At 50.5% G+C, this 14,316-nt stretch overlaps 1 protein-coding gene across 2 annotated transcripts; it reads left to right on the top strand.

Moving 5' to 3' along the window:
* Positions 1–29: 29 nt before the first annotated feature.
* On the top strand, positions 30–13,678 carry USP5 (ubiquitin specific peptidase 5). Of its 2 annotated transcripts, none has more exons than XM_011365818.2 (20): positions 30–405; positions 3,220–3,345; positions 3,602–3,668; positions 3,860–3,993; positions 4,142–4,287; positions 4,545–4,729; positions 5,192–5,286; positions 5,969–6,162; positions 6,906–6,977; positions 7,283–7,370; positions 7,496–7,621; positions 8,065–8,218; positions 8,573–8,747; positions 9,362–9,450; positions 10,648–10,770; positions 11,334–11,477; positions 11,554–11,699; positions 11,917–12,070; positions 12,367–12,451; positions 13,039–13,678. In XM_011365818.2, the coding sequence occupies exons 1-20, from the start codon at positions 196–198 to the stop codon at positions 13,130–13,132; spliced, it is 2,607 nt and encodes an 868-aa protein (XP_011364120.1). In that variant the 5' UTR covers positions 30–195; the 3' UTR covers positions 13,133–13,678. The 2 variants fall into 2 exon arrangements, with proteins under 2 accessions (XP_011364120.1, XP_011364119.1); XM_011365817.2 differs by having other exon boundaries at positions 10,648–10,839.
* Positions 13,679–14,316: the final 638 nt, after the last annotated feature.

The following is a 14,316-nucleotide window of genomic DNA, read 5'->3' as shown; positions in this document are numbered from 1 at the left end:
GCGAGCAGCAGGAACTCCGGCGCCAATCTCAGCGCTCTACAGGCGCTCTACCCTGGAAGAGTGGGATTGGTCCTTTCGACCATCGATTGCATTGGAAGCGCTTTTCATTGGTGTTAGTCAAGAGTAGGGCAGAGGGCGGAGCACTTGTAGGCAGGCTCGTCCAACTGCCATTCTCGCGCGTCTTTCCTGTAGCGCATGCACCTAACGAGTAGTCCTCATTGGATCGCAAAAGTAGGGGGTGGGGGATTAGGAACGGTGGGAGCCGCTGTGTGTGGAGGAGCTGCTGCCGGTGTCATGGCGGAGCTGAGTGAGGAGGCGCTGCTGTCAGTATTACCGACGATCCGGGTTCCCAAGCCTGGAGACCGGGTCCACAAAGACGAGTGCGCCTTCTCCTTCGACACACCGGTAAGCCCATTCCCCACGCCTGCGGCGATCATGCATCGCCCTGGTCATTCTGCCGGGGCCTGCAAGGCTTGGGTGCCGCCTCCTTGCGATGCACCATGGTACTTGTAGTCTTCCACGCTACTCCCTGCCGTTGTTTTTAATTAGCTGGAGCTGTCGTATGACTACCGCCCCCGGCAACCACCGCGCCCGCCTCGCCCGCTCCGCGTTTCGTCGAGCACTGTGGGGATTGTAGTCGCTCACTCCCCTCTGCTGTTCTAAGCTAGAGGCGCAACCCGATCGTCGGACTACATCCCCCAAGTGGACCCCTGCGAGAGCCTGGGAGTTGGCCTTGCCTGTCGCGCATGGTTCTCCGGGTTTTGTAGTCTCGTATAGTAGGGATGGGGCGACACCCCACAACCCGGGTTTGGGTTTGGAGGGTGGGTACTGCAGTTCCCAGGCGCCTAGTAGTCTGGAAGTGGCCATGAAGAAAGCTAATTATGAGAAAGGCCAAGCTACAGAGCCTCTACCCATGGTTAATGGACAGGGGGCGGGGAGGTGGGTCATTGGTGATAGGGAGGGGTGAAAAGAGGAGAAGAAAGCTCTAGTCTTTTCTCTTTTAAAATGAACTATGCCCACGGCTCCCTCTCTTTCCCGCCCATCGCAGAGAGCAAAGGGAGCCCTTTTTAAAGTATTACCAGAGAGATGGTTTCTTTCTTGGAGGATACTAAGTCCTCCGTCCCATCCCGCTCCCACTCTTGACTAGTTAGACAAAGCCACCACCTACACCATGCTTCACGTTTTGCAGGCTCCACCCGGTACCTCCCTTCCTGCAGTTCTGCCTTCCTGTGTCGCCCACAAGCAAAGACAAGCCTCAGACCAGGCCAGAGCCTGAACTGAGAGGGCACCAGCCTGGTTGGGATCCGCCCCCCTAACCACCCCTCCCCTCAAGCCGCTGCTGGGCCCTGCCCAGGGTGTTCAGCCAGACCAGCTCATGGGCAGGAAAATTGCAAGTCAGAGTGGAAAGGCTTCATTAATGTATCACCAGTGCCGAGTATAGTAGCATGATCTAAGGCCCAGTTCAGGATCATCACTGATTTGTGGTTTGCTTGGTTTGCTAGGCTTTGATCTGGGCTTCAGACAGTGTGCTACTTCTCTGAAGTCTGGCTTTGGCAGAGCTAAAAGAGGACTGCTCAGAGCAGAGCTCCAGGGTTCCAGTCTGTGGTGAAACCAGCATCTTTTGTATCCAACAGAGGAGTTTAATCTCTGCAGAGATTCCTAATGCCTCCTAGGTCATCAGATGCATGGCCTGATGAAGCACTATCTTTCTCAGGAGGAAAAGGTTTTTCTTAATTACCAACAGATGGTAGAAGTCAGTGGCTCCCTCTTTATATTCCCCTCTCTCTCTCCTAGTAACTGTTTGGAATAATCCAAAAGAGATTTTTGTAATCTTAGTATACTTCCCTTTCTTCACCTAAATTCAAATCTCCAGTGTGGCCGAGTTGCTTTGCTAACCAACTTCCAGCATATTTGATTATTCATATCGGGTTCATGGTAGAAAGAGAGCTTGTGACCTTCCTGATGAGATATGTTCTATTTGTTTATGAACATGGTAATCCACACTGTTCTAGGGAGTGGTACACAATTTGTGGAATCAAGAACTGTCTTAGATGGTGCCCTATTTTAATATCACAGCAGAGAATTTTTCAAGGCCTTTGAGACTTTTATGCCAGGAAGAAGATACCTGCTGTTGCTTGGAGCTCAGGGAAGAGACTGTTGTTGTCTCCAGTTTCCTCCTCCTTTTTCTCCATCACTGTATTCACAGAGGCACTGGTAGCCTTGCTCAATTTAAGGGAAGCCCATCCTCCCCAACAGCTGTGAATTAGAGTGGACACTTGTCTTTCTTCGTTTTCTATTTGGCTTATGTGTGTTCTAGCTGTCTCAGCGAGCGTTGCTAGATTGTTCTAGAAAAGGGATGGCTTTGAGGTTGGAGGTCGATGGTACTTCAGTGGGATTTAGTTATCGGTCAGAGGGGAGGTGACAGAGTGGTAGCTGGAGAATGCCAGACTGGTTCCATGTTTAGTTGTGAGCTGCACATGAGGCATTGTTCCTCTGGAGCCAGGCTTCAGCAGGAGAGGAGGGAGAAGACTCAGTGTGGACCAGGATTTGAGTACCTAATGCAGTGTGGTAAAGGAAAATCTGATTTGCTGGCAAGCTCTTGGGGTTAGATATACTGTTCAAGTGCTAGAATTTCTGCTTTTCCAGTCTGGTAGCTTTTCTGAATCTTGGAGATCGAGAAGGTTTGTTATGGTGTCCCTTTTTTAGGTAATATGTCCGACAAACAGGTCTTTTCTTTTCCGAGGAAAGGTCCCTTTCCCCCTCTGAATGTAATCTCTGACACTGAAAGCCCACAGTATTTGATCCCCATTTACTTTCTGGGTTTCTTAGCTCCAGAGAAGAGGGGTGTGTGTGTGTGTGTGTGGTGGTGGTGGTGGTGGTGGTGGTGGTGGTGGTGTGTGTGTGTGGGGGGGGGGGTTCTCTGCAGTTGATTAGAGGGCTCCAGAGCCCAAAGAAGGAGCAAGAAGAGGAATGGTGAATGATAGTTGTTATTCAACTCCTGGTGTCCTTGTTGGTTGTCATCAAAGTCATAGGAGGATGGGAAGAATCTCAACCATGTACTAGGTCCTGAAAGGCGAAATGACTTGCCAAGAGCCACTCAGTCTTAGAGAACAGAACCTTTTTTCTTGAAACCAGCAGTTTCTGAGCCCAGGTCTTGGTTTCCTCACTCGGCCATGCTTCATCCTCCCTGTGTTTCCTCCCCTGCCCCCTGTCCTGCAGGAATCTGAGGGCGGCCTCTACATCTGTATGAACACATTCCTGGGCTTTGGGAAACAGTATGTGGAGAGACATTTCAACAAGACGGGCCAGCGAGTCTACTTGCACCTCCGGCGGACCCAGCGCCCGGTAGGGATGGGCTGGAGCAAGGCCTGGGGACATGCAGGCATATCCCATTTGGCCCCCATTTTGAATCTATGTTTTGTTCTGACCTTCTATAGGTCTAAATTTCCCCCTCTCACTTATTTCTGTTAGTGTCATTAAAATTCAGCACGTTTTTAGCTCCATTCTCTTGTGAGATTAACCCACTCCATCCTGTTTCTCTTCCCCATTTGTCCCTTCCTTGGTGCTCATTACTGGTCCTGCCCCTCCTGCCTCATTACAGAAAGAGGAGGATACCACTTCAGGCACTGGAGACCCCCCTCGAAAGAAGCCTACCCGGCTGGCTATTGGTGAGCACCACTGCAATTCTGTTCTCCCTGAGTGAGTCTTTCTCACTCTCAGAGGTACTAGGAGAACCCCAAAAGAATGGGCCTGATCAGTAGCCCTAGAGCTCTGGAAGGGACAAAGTGAAGTGCTATGTCAGAAGAATGACATTTACCTGTGGTCATTGTCCTTATCTCCTTCTTCTCTGTCTCACCAGGTATCGAAGGCGGGTTTGACCTCAACAAGGACAAGTTTGAATACGATGAGGATGTGAAAATTGTCATTTTGCCAGATTACCTGGAGATTGCCCGGGATGGGTTGGGGGGACTGCCTGACTTTGTCAGAGATCGGGTATGAATACCTTCCCACCCTCCCAAAGATTTTAGGGCACGTGGGGCCAGAGCAGTGATGTCTTGGCCAAGCACTGAGAAAGCTGAAGACTGAAGGCTAGAGGGGACTGTGGGGCTGAGTACTGTCTCTGACCCTCCACTTCCCGCAGGTAACCAGTGCAGTGGAGGCCCTACTCTCAGCCGACTCAGCCTCTCGAAAGCAGGAGGTGCAGGCCTGGGATGGGGAAGTACGGCAGGTGTCAAAGCATGCCTTCAACCTTAAGCAGCTGGACAACCCGGCTCGAATCCCTCCCTGGTGAGGCCTGGCCCCTCCACCTCCGGGTACAACCCCCAGAGAAGGGACAAAGAGGCCATGCTCCTGGGGGATCTAGTGGGAGAGAAGGTTGGGAACAGGGCAAGGAAGGATACTTGGAGTAGAACTAAGCAGGGGGATGTCCAGAGGAGAGAAGAGGGAGATATTGGACTGGCAGGGGGCCCACAGAGCCCCCTTTCTCTTCTACTCGCAGATACCCCTGATCCATATTTCAGCTCATTTTCTTTTCCCTGGGTTAGTGGCTGGAAGTGCTGCAAATGTGACATGAGAGAGAACCTGTGGCTCAACCTGACAGATGGCTCCATCCTCTGTGGCCGACGCTACTTCGATGGCAGTGGGGGCAACAACCATGCTGTGGAGCACTACAGGGAGACAGGCTACCCGTTAGCTGTGAAGCTGGGCACCATCACACCTGATGGAGCTGGTACTCCTTCCCTTCCTCCAGCCATCTCCATGCTAAAATATGTTTTCACTCATTTTATAGACACAAATAATACATGAATATGTTTTCTTGATAAACAGTGAAAATATTGCAGATGAGACTAAATCTTTAATTAACCCCACCCCCACCCCAAACCCCAGTCTCCTTCCTAGAAGTTACCATCATTATGTGATTAGTGAGCATCCTTCCCAACCCATCTTACCCTAGAACCTTATCTTGCTGGGTAGAGTCACAGTTCCAACCCTCACCCTGTTTTACCCCATCCTCCCTGACAGCCAGTCCCGGAAAGGCTTGTGACCTCACTGATGTTCAAGGGAGCCCAGAGGGTCACCCTACAGGCTCCTCCTCCTGTCCCACCAAAGCTCCTCAGGGCAGGGGGTGGCATTGGTGACCAGGCCAGTCCTAAGTCATCCCCTCTGACTCTGCTCCTCCCTCTTGCCCTAGATGTATATTCATATGATGAGGACGACATGGTCCTGGACCCCAACCTGGCTGAGCACCTGTCCCACTTTGGCATCGACATGCTGAAGATGCAGAAAGTGAGACCTGTTCAGCTTCAGATTCTTCTCATTCCTGCCCCTGTCCAGCCCTTCTTCCTTGCCTGAGGCTGAGGTCGTGTACTGGAGAGTGCTGTCACAATTATCCTAGTCCCTAAGATATGTGGCCTTTGAAGAACTTTTCTAGAATCATTTATTCATTCACTGACTACTCTTTGGTACTTACTTTGTGCTAGTCACTGTGTGAATAAGGCAGGTATAGTCCTTGCTTTCATCAACTTATATTCTAGATGGAAAGGCAGATGTTAATCGTATGATCACACACAAAAAAAGTGTATAGCTACAAACAGTGAGGGGCAATAGGGCACCTGGCCTAGTCTAGGGCATTGGGGAAGTTTCCCTGAGGAAGTGTTGAGTGAGTGAAGACTTGAGGGGCGAGGAGAGGTAACTCTGGAATGGGAAAAACACTTCAGGTAGAGGTAATTGCATTCATTTCATTTCCTTATTCAAGCAGAGGCCTAATGACTAGCAGGCCTCTGGGACAATTGCTTGTGGCCTCCAGAACTTGGACTGGACAATATCTAGCGTGCTTCCCCTGTTAGAGTTCACAATTCAGCAAATTCTAGCCTTTAGTTGGCTATTATCTTAGACCCTATGAGCGATCAATGTAAAAAACCCCAGGGGTCGAGTCTCTTGCCCTCTCTGAAGTGCCCCTTCCCTGCAGACGGACAAGACGATGACTGAGCTGGAGATAGATATGAACCAACGGATCGATGAATGGGAGCTGATCCAGGAATCGGGTGTGCCACTGAAGGCTCTGTTCGGGCCCGGCTACACAGGCATCCGGAACCTGGGTAACAGCTGCTACCTCAACTCAGTGGTCCAGGTGCTCTTCAGCATCCCCGACTTCCAGAGGAAGTGAGTGATGCCTCCCCCATTACTGGCCCCTTGGCTCTGCACCCGTAACACTCCTGCTCCTCTCCTGGTCATCAGCCTCTAGGCATACTCCTCCTTCAGCTTCCTGCAGCACCTCTGATCTAGCACAGTCTTAGTTCACATTGCACTGTGGCTGGTGTGCTGTGAGGGAAGCAAGTTGTAGATCTGCACCACCACCATCTAGTCCACTAATAGAGCAGAACACCAAATCCCAGGGCTCTCTGAGGCCTCTGACTGACTTAGGGGTGAGCAGGTGATCTTTATTTTGGGCCAGTGACATCAGATGAGCACCTAACATGGACATGTAGCAGTTGGAGAGAGGGAAGGGCTTGGTCCACTAAGAGGAAAGGCAAATTCTTAGCATAAACGACTTCACTGTCTAATTGAGAAGGACCCGATGCATTTGTGAAAACTGAAAACGTATTGACAAGTTCCTCTGAATAGAACATGGACTGTATTTACCTTTCTCCCAGGCTGTCTTCTCCCATCCCCCTGGATCTTTCTTGGGGAGAGGCTGAGAAAGACTGCCTCAGTGCACTGCACACTGACATAGTTGAGAAGTGAGGAAGGGCAGGTTGCTGGAAGGAAATGGACTCTAAGGTTCAACCACATAACTCTCCACTCTGGAGGGAGCCTGTTCATTGAGCTGGTAGATAACTACTCCTTTCCCTTTTCCTCTCAGCCCAGGCCAGAGCCCCTCTAACTCTCCTTCCCTTTGCTCTTAGGTATGTGGATAAGCTGGAGAAGATCTTTCAGAATGCCCCGACGGACCCGACCCAGGACTTCAGCACCCAGGTGTAGGTAGCCAGGTCTTATATACAAAGGCTGTTGAGAGTCTTGCAGCCAGGATGCCTCCTCTCTGCTCCGTGACCACCTGAAGCAGGCAGCAGTTTAGCCCCTGGCCAGTTAGAAGCTTGCAGATGATTGGGCATGCTCTCTGCCTTGAGATGGGTTCCTGTGGAACTTAAGGTTTTTTACATTTTAGAGAGTTGTCTAAGGAGTGCTTTGAGCAGGGGTTGAGTTGAGGAGAAAGAGGTATAGGTAGATGTCAGATTATCATTAGTTGACTAAAGCTAAGTGATTCTCTTGGATGTTAATGCAGGGCCAAGCTGGGCCATGGCCTTCTCTCCGGAGAGTATTCCAAGCCTGCACCGGAGTCGGGTGATGGAGAGCAGCTGTCAGAACAAAAGGTGAGTCTGGGACTCATCCCTTTCAGGCTCCAGGATTGAGGGGAAACAGGTCTGGGAGAGGTCTAAGCAAGGCCACTTTGTGGTCTCTTGAGCCCCAGCTGAGTTGCCGCCCTGGCTCTGCCTAGGAAGTTCAAGATGGCATTGCCCCTCGGATGTTCAAAGCCCTCATTGGCAAGGGTCACCCTGAGTTCTCTACCAATCGGCAGCAGGATGCCCAAGAGTTCTTCCTTCACCTTATCAACATGGTAGAGGTAAGGGCTGAGAAGATGACAAGGGAGGACACTCTTCACACTCCTTCTGTCTGCCTGCAATTCACTCCCTCCCTTTCCTGCCCCTCTTGCTTCTGTCAGCCCAACCCACTCCCACCCCCGTACCCGGCAGGCTGCATACGCTGCGCCTTCCCCGTGGTAGCAATTGCACCTGAGGAGAATAGTAGTGATAAGCAGGGATCCTTACACTTGATGGGCTTGCTGCCTCACCAAGGCTCCACCCAAAGAAAATGCTATGAGGATACTTCCTGCTTATCAAGAGAACTACAAATACATTCCAACAGAGTCTCATAGTGCTGTGGCGGGGCCAGAATTGGAGGGGGTGGGTGGGTAACTGGGGAAGCCTTCTACTCTGTTCTTGCATCCCCGTACTCTAGGTGGTAGTCTCCCTTCCCCTGTCCTCCCTCCCTGACTCTTTCCCATAGAGGAATTGCCGGAGCTCTGAGAATCCAAATGAAGTGTTCCGCTTCTTGGTGGAGGAAAAGATCAAGTGCTTGGCAACAGAGAAGGTGAAGTACACCCAGCGAGTAGACTACATCATGCAGCTGCCTGTGCCCATGGACGCTGCCCTTAATAAGGGTAGGTGGCTGTCAGCCAGGCCTGGGTGTGGGTGGAGTCTGAGGGTTGTGAGAAGCACTTGGGCACCTTATAGGAGCAGAGCCCATGGTATGCCCTGCTCCCCCAGCCGATGTCCGAAGTTGGATCATTGGGGGAAGTAGGTTTAACCTTGCTCTCAGCTTGTCAGCTTGTCAGCTTGTCAGCTTGTCAGATGTGTTGAGAAAGAAAAGTAAGATCATATACGGACGTGTGTTGGGTGGGTTTGGAGAGGGCGGAGAAGCTGAAATAATCATGGACACAGAGCCAGTAGTGCCAGGCTAAGGAGGGAAAGAGGCAGCACCCTCTGAAGGATCCACCCACCAATTCTGTCACCAGAGGAACTTCTGGAGTATGAGGAGAAGAAGCGGCAAGCTGAAGAGGAGAAGCTGCCACTGCCAGAGCTGGTTCGTGCCCAGGTGCCCTTCAGCTCCTGCCTGGAGGCCTATGGGGCCCCTGAGCAGGTGGATGACTTCTGGAGCACAGCCCTGCAGGCCAAATCAGTAGCTGTCAAGTAAGTCCTGTTGGTTTTGGGCCTGTGTCAGGGTTCCAAAGATGCTCTCTACCTCTTTCTAGTTCTTGTGTCCTTTTTCGAGGGTGATGTCTCAGGGTCGCATCATTTTGGGCTGGTAATCTGGCCCTGGGAGAACCAAGAAGCCCTAGCCAGAGCAGATGTGGATGATTACTACGTTACCTTGTCCTGCCCCAGCCACTCCCTCTTCTCTTGGGACAGGGTCACTTTTTAGTGTAGTATCTCTCCATTCACTCCCTCAATCCTGGCAGAGCATAAATACTTAGTATCAGTTGTGGACAGAATATGAATTTCCAGCAAGTGGCCTCACTTTTTGCTTAACTGTTGTTGACATGAGCTTGAGACCTATAAGAGTGCTTAGGTCTCAAAAGAATTCAACCATCTGTTCCTTTGCTGCCACTGCCAGTAAGACAGCCCTTCTCCTGGTTTCTGCTGCTCCTTGTCTGCAGCCGCTCTGATGCCCGCCCAGGGCAAGATAAGAATATGGAATACTTTCCGGGCTGTTAGGTCTTTGAGAGGCTGAACCCCAGGGTGGGAGTTTCAGAAGAGGAGAATCTTGGGATTGTCTGGGTACCAGGACATTCTCTCTTCCCTAGGACCACACGATTTGCCTCATTCCCTGACTACCTGGTCATCCAGATCAAGAAGTTCACCTTCGGCTTAGACTGGGTGCCCAAGAAACTGGGTATGGTGGCTGGGATAAGCGAGGGAGGTTAAGGAGAAAATGCCAGAAAAAGAAGGGCCTTAACACATGTAAACTAATGTTTCTCTAACTTTCCTCTGAAAGGGGAAAGCATTACCTTAGATGTTTTGAAATATGCCTAGTTTGAAAAGCACTGACTAAAAATGTTAAGACTGCGTTGATTTTGTAGTTCTGATATGCAACCAAAAGTGATTTTCGTAGTTTTATTTTTATTTTTTTAATTATTTTTTCTTTTTAATAATTTTTTATTTTTCAATTACAGTTGACATACCACATTATATTAGTTTCAGGTGTGTAACATAGTGATTAGACATCTCTAACTTATGAAGTGATCACGCCAATAGATCTAGTACCCATCTGACACCATACATAGTTATTACAATATTATTGACTATATTTCCTATGCTATACTTTATATCCTCAAGACTATTTTGTAACTATCAATTTGCATTTCCTAATCCCTTTCCCTTTTTATTCATCCCCCAAACCCCATCCCATCTGGCAATCATCAAAATATTCTCTGTATCTGTGAGTTTATTTCTGTTTATTTTTTTTTTTAGATTCCATATATAAGTAAAATCATGTGATATTTGTCTTTTTGTCTTTCTCTATGTTATTTCACTTAGCACAATACCCTCAAAGTCCATCCGTGTTGTTGCAGATGGCAAGATTTTCTTTTTTCTTTTTTTTGGCTGAGTAATATTCCATTGTATATGTGTACCACTTCTTTATCTGTCTATTTATTGATGGACACATAGGTTGCTTATTTTTATTTTTATAACTGGTAAGATGTTTTCATTTTGATAATCTTGACATAATTAGCTTTCATGGGTCTTACAGGCGTCTGGTGACTTTGAGAACTGCTGATTTAACTTCATTTCCTAGATAAGCTGAGACCCACAGAAGTATAAAATCATTCTGTTGCACAAGTTGGAGGACCCATTCCTTGCTCATAGCTCATTTGTGGTAGATTTATGACTAAAATCCAGGTCTCCTGACTCCATGCCCACAATTATTTTTATTGCACTGGGGCCACTAAGATTGGTACTCTCTGAACAGCTCTTTATTACAGAGCAGTGCCATGTTACGGTACAGGGGCTTTAGATTCCCAAAGGGCTTTTTCAAGGAGGGCCTCAGGGAGCTGCTGAGGTGACCCTTTTCCTGTCATTCCAATTGCAGATGTGTCCATTGAGATGCCAGAGGAGCTAGACATCTCCCAGTTGAGGGGTACAGGGCTGCAGCCTGGAGAGGAGGAGCTGCCTGACATTGCCCCACCCCTGGTCACTCCGGATGAGCCCAAAGGTAGCCTTGGTTTCTATGGCAACGAAGACGAAGACTCCTTCTGCTCCCCTCACTTCTCCTCTCCGACATGTTAGTGACTCTTCTTCCTGCCTGTCTCTCTCCCTTGCTGATGGGGTTCTTCTCTGCCTGCCTCCCCCGACCCTGTCCTTTGTGTTTCTCTTGTCCTCCCTTTCAAATTTCCAGTGCCCCCTTGATGGACATGAGGACCAACTAGAGCATTCCCAGCCACATTCTCTGTGGATGGCAGTAGCATTGGCTAATTGCCTCTCTACCCTGTCACCTCATTGGTTGGGGCCGGGGGCTGGGTATCATACTCCAGAAACAGGGTCTATTCTGTGAGAACGGGCAAGTAAGAGGATCCATCGGGGATCTTTAGCCACAATTCCATGCCTTTAGGATACTGGCCCTATGTATGTTGTGTTGTCTGTCATTTTAGGTCTGGGATGAGAAAAATGCATGAATAGATGGTTAGGAGAGGGCTGGGGGGCCGGACTGTGGGAGGGATAAGGAGCGGAGAGTAGCCCAAGGAGTCAGTCACTATGCCCACACTTCTCCCACCACAGCCCCCATGTTGGATGAGTCGGTCATCATCCAGCTGGTGGAGATGGGCTTCCCTATGGATGCCTGCCGCAAAGCTGTCTATTACACGGGCAACAGTGGGGCCGAGGCTGCCATGAACTGGGTCATGTCGCACATGGATGATCCAGGTATGCAGGGGTGGCTAGCAGGGTGGGACAGGGCCACCACCCTTCCCTAAACACTTCGACCCCTTCACATCTGCAGATTTTGCAAACCCCCTCATCCTGCCTGGTTCCAGTGGGCCTGGCTCCACAAGTGCGGCCGCCGATCCCCCACCAGAGGACTGTGTAGCCACCATTGTCTCCATGGGCTTCTCCCGGGACCAGGCCCTCAAAGCTCTGCGGGCCACGGTAGGGGCTGTCGCCAGCTCAGGACTAGGGCCTGTGGGGTAGAAAGGAGTGGGAGTGAGGGTCCATCCTTCATGAGCAAGACCAGGGACAGCCAGTGTGGTATGGCCAAGGCTGGGCTCCATCCTTTTCTGGCTGTGATGAAGGAGCTAAGGCTTCCACTGGTTGTTTTCTTGCCCCTGAACTTGTTGGAAAATGTAATGCTTCCCTCCTCTCCAAGAACAATAGTTTAGAACGGGCTGTGGACTGGATCTTCAGTCACATTGACGACCTGGACGCAGAAGCTGCCATGGACATCTCAGAGGGCCGCTCAGCTGCTGACTCCATCTCTGAGTCTGTGCCAGTGGGACCGAAAGTCCGGGACGGTCCAGGAAGTGAGTGTCCCGGGGAAACAGGACAGGCCTTGTAGGATCTAGCCATTGAGCTACACCAGATCCTCATTCTAAGGCACCTCTGCTTCTCTTGGGGGCAGAGGGTGCAGGAGCTTCCTTCTACTGACACAACTCCGGAAGGCGGGATTCTAGGAGGTGGAAATAGACTTTTGACCCGATACATGCCTATATTCCCTGAAACTCCTGTCCTGAGTTTGAGCTGTTAGACTATCTTTAGACTGTTATTCAAGGATCCTTCTCTCATTGTCTTCTTCTCCCTCCCCCCTTTCCTTCCCTAGAGTATCAGCTCTTTGCCTTCATTAGTCACATGGGCACCTCTACCATGTGTGGTCACTACGTCTGCCACATCAAAAAGGAAGGCAGGTGAGGGGCCGGCAGTGTGCACTTGAAATGGGGGTGTGGTGGTGGTGGTAATGAGTAGGGTCATTCTGGAAATCCTTAGAGAAGGTGAAGGCATACCTGATGGGGTCTACAAATACACCAGGGATGTACAGCAGGGATCGGGCAAACTTCAGCCCCAGGGCTGAATCTGGCCACTTGCTTTTGTAAGTAAAGGTTTAATGAACGTAGCCACACATACTCATTTATGTATTGTCTGTGGCTGTTTTCATGCTGCAACAGGAAAGTTGAGCACTTGTGTCAGATACCGGATGAGCTGCCAAACCTGAAAGATTTACTGGCCCTTTACAGAAAGTTTGCTGACCCCACCTTACAGGAATGAGTGGGAGGTGGCTGCAAAGATACTGGAGGATCCGAAGACACTAAGGGGAAATGACCTTTGTGAGATTAGAATGCTCCTTTCAGACAGGTAGCAGCTGGACTGTAGGTTTGGGGCCTTTCCCTGGAATCCCCAGGATTGACCTTCAGGGGCTATGTTAGAGAAACCTAGTTGCAGCAGTGTGGACTGCCCAGTTTGTTCATCCTTTTCCAACCCTCCCTAATCTCCCCAGATGGGTGATCTACAATGACCAGAAAGTGTGTGCCTCTGAGAAGCCACCCAAGGATCTGGGCTACATCTACTTCTACCAGAGAGTGGCCAACTAAGAGCCTGCCCTGACCCCTTACCACGGAGAGCAGGGGACTTACCACCTGGCATGAGGGAGAGGGGCTGGGGCATGGACTGCAGCCTCCCTGCTCTGTACCCTTTTTCTTTTTGTCCCCAGCAGCAGGGAGGCAGCTAGAGGCTCTAGGAGAATGACCAAGCAAAGTGGAGGGACACTCGAGAGACTTTGGGGATGGAGCAGGAAGGGGTGGGAGGGTGGACACCTGTCTGTGAGGAGACTATGTTGCTTCCCCTCCCCCTGAACTCCCAGATCTCTGCTTCTCTAATCCTGCCAGCCCCTGGCGTGGAGGGGGCTTGTTTGTGTGTGTGCGTGGGTGTCGCTTTGTGCAGCCTCTTCCACAGGACAGGGTGTCCCCGCTCCCCTCCTCCTTCGTGTTTGTTTTCTGTGTGGTTGGGCCAGGAGGGATCTGAGGGAAATGGGGAACCCCTCGCCCTCTTGTCTAAGTCTTTCCCCCACCCTGTCTCTTCCCTGTCCTTCTCTGGAAAATGCCAAAATACACGATGTGAATAAAAGTACAATGGCTAAATTGTGTCCTGATTGATATCTTGGGGACACTTATCTTCCCTGGGGCTAGCAGGAGGGCCAGTGTCTAAAAACTCTCAGCCCTGCTCCCTCCATAGGCAATTCTCTACTTTTCAGTAGTTCTAGAGCTCTTGGGAAATTGAGGGTGAGGTGAGGGCTGGGGGCTATCAGATCAGGGGAAGTGGAGTGGGGTGACAGAACAAAGATGGTGAAAAGCCCTTCCTTCCAGCAGTCACACACACTTCAAGTAGAGGGTCCAAGTGGATATTTCCCAAATGTCCCTAGTCACTAGGGACTCCTGGGCCTGGGCTCCAGGCCCTGCAGCCTCTTCTCAGGCCTTGGCCAACTGGAGCAAAAAGTGGGATACTCCTGCGGGAGGGGTTCTGAACTGCCTCTTAGCTGCAGTTTCTGTGCCAATGTGGGCCGTCCCTACCCCTCTGAACCCTGTCACTTGCCTGGCTGGGCGTGACAATAAGCTAGACTTTACCTGCGGGGGGTCAAAGGTGCCTGCTCAGCAATCCACGTAGCTACTCGGGAAAGGGGTTCCTTTCCCCACAGTCGAATTGATGCCCCTAAGAGCCCTCTCAGTCCTCAGCAATGTGGTCTAGGCCAAACAGTTGGGAGTGGTCCGGTCCGCTCACT

Source organism: Pteropus vampyrus, unplaced genomic scaffold (genome assembly GCF_000151845.1).
Source record: "Pteropus vampyrus isolate Shadow unplaced genomic scaffold, Pvam_2.0 Scaffold116, whole genome shotgun sequence".
Taxonomy (NCBI): domain Eukaryota; kingdom Metazoa; phylum Chordata; class Mammalia; order Chiroptera; family Pteropodidae; genus Pteropus; species Pteropus vampyrus.
The sequence above is the reverse complement of the archived record's forward strand: the minus strand, read 5'-3'. Positions and strand labels throughout refer to the sequence as shown.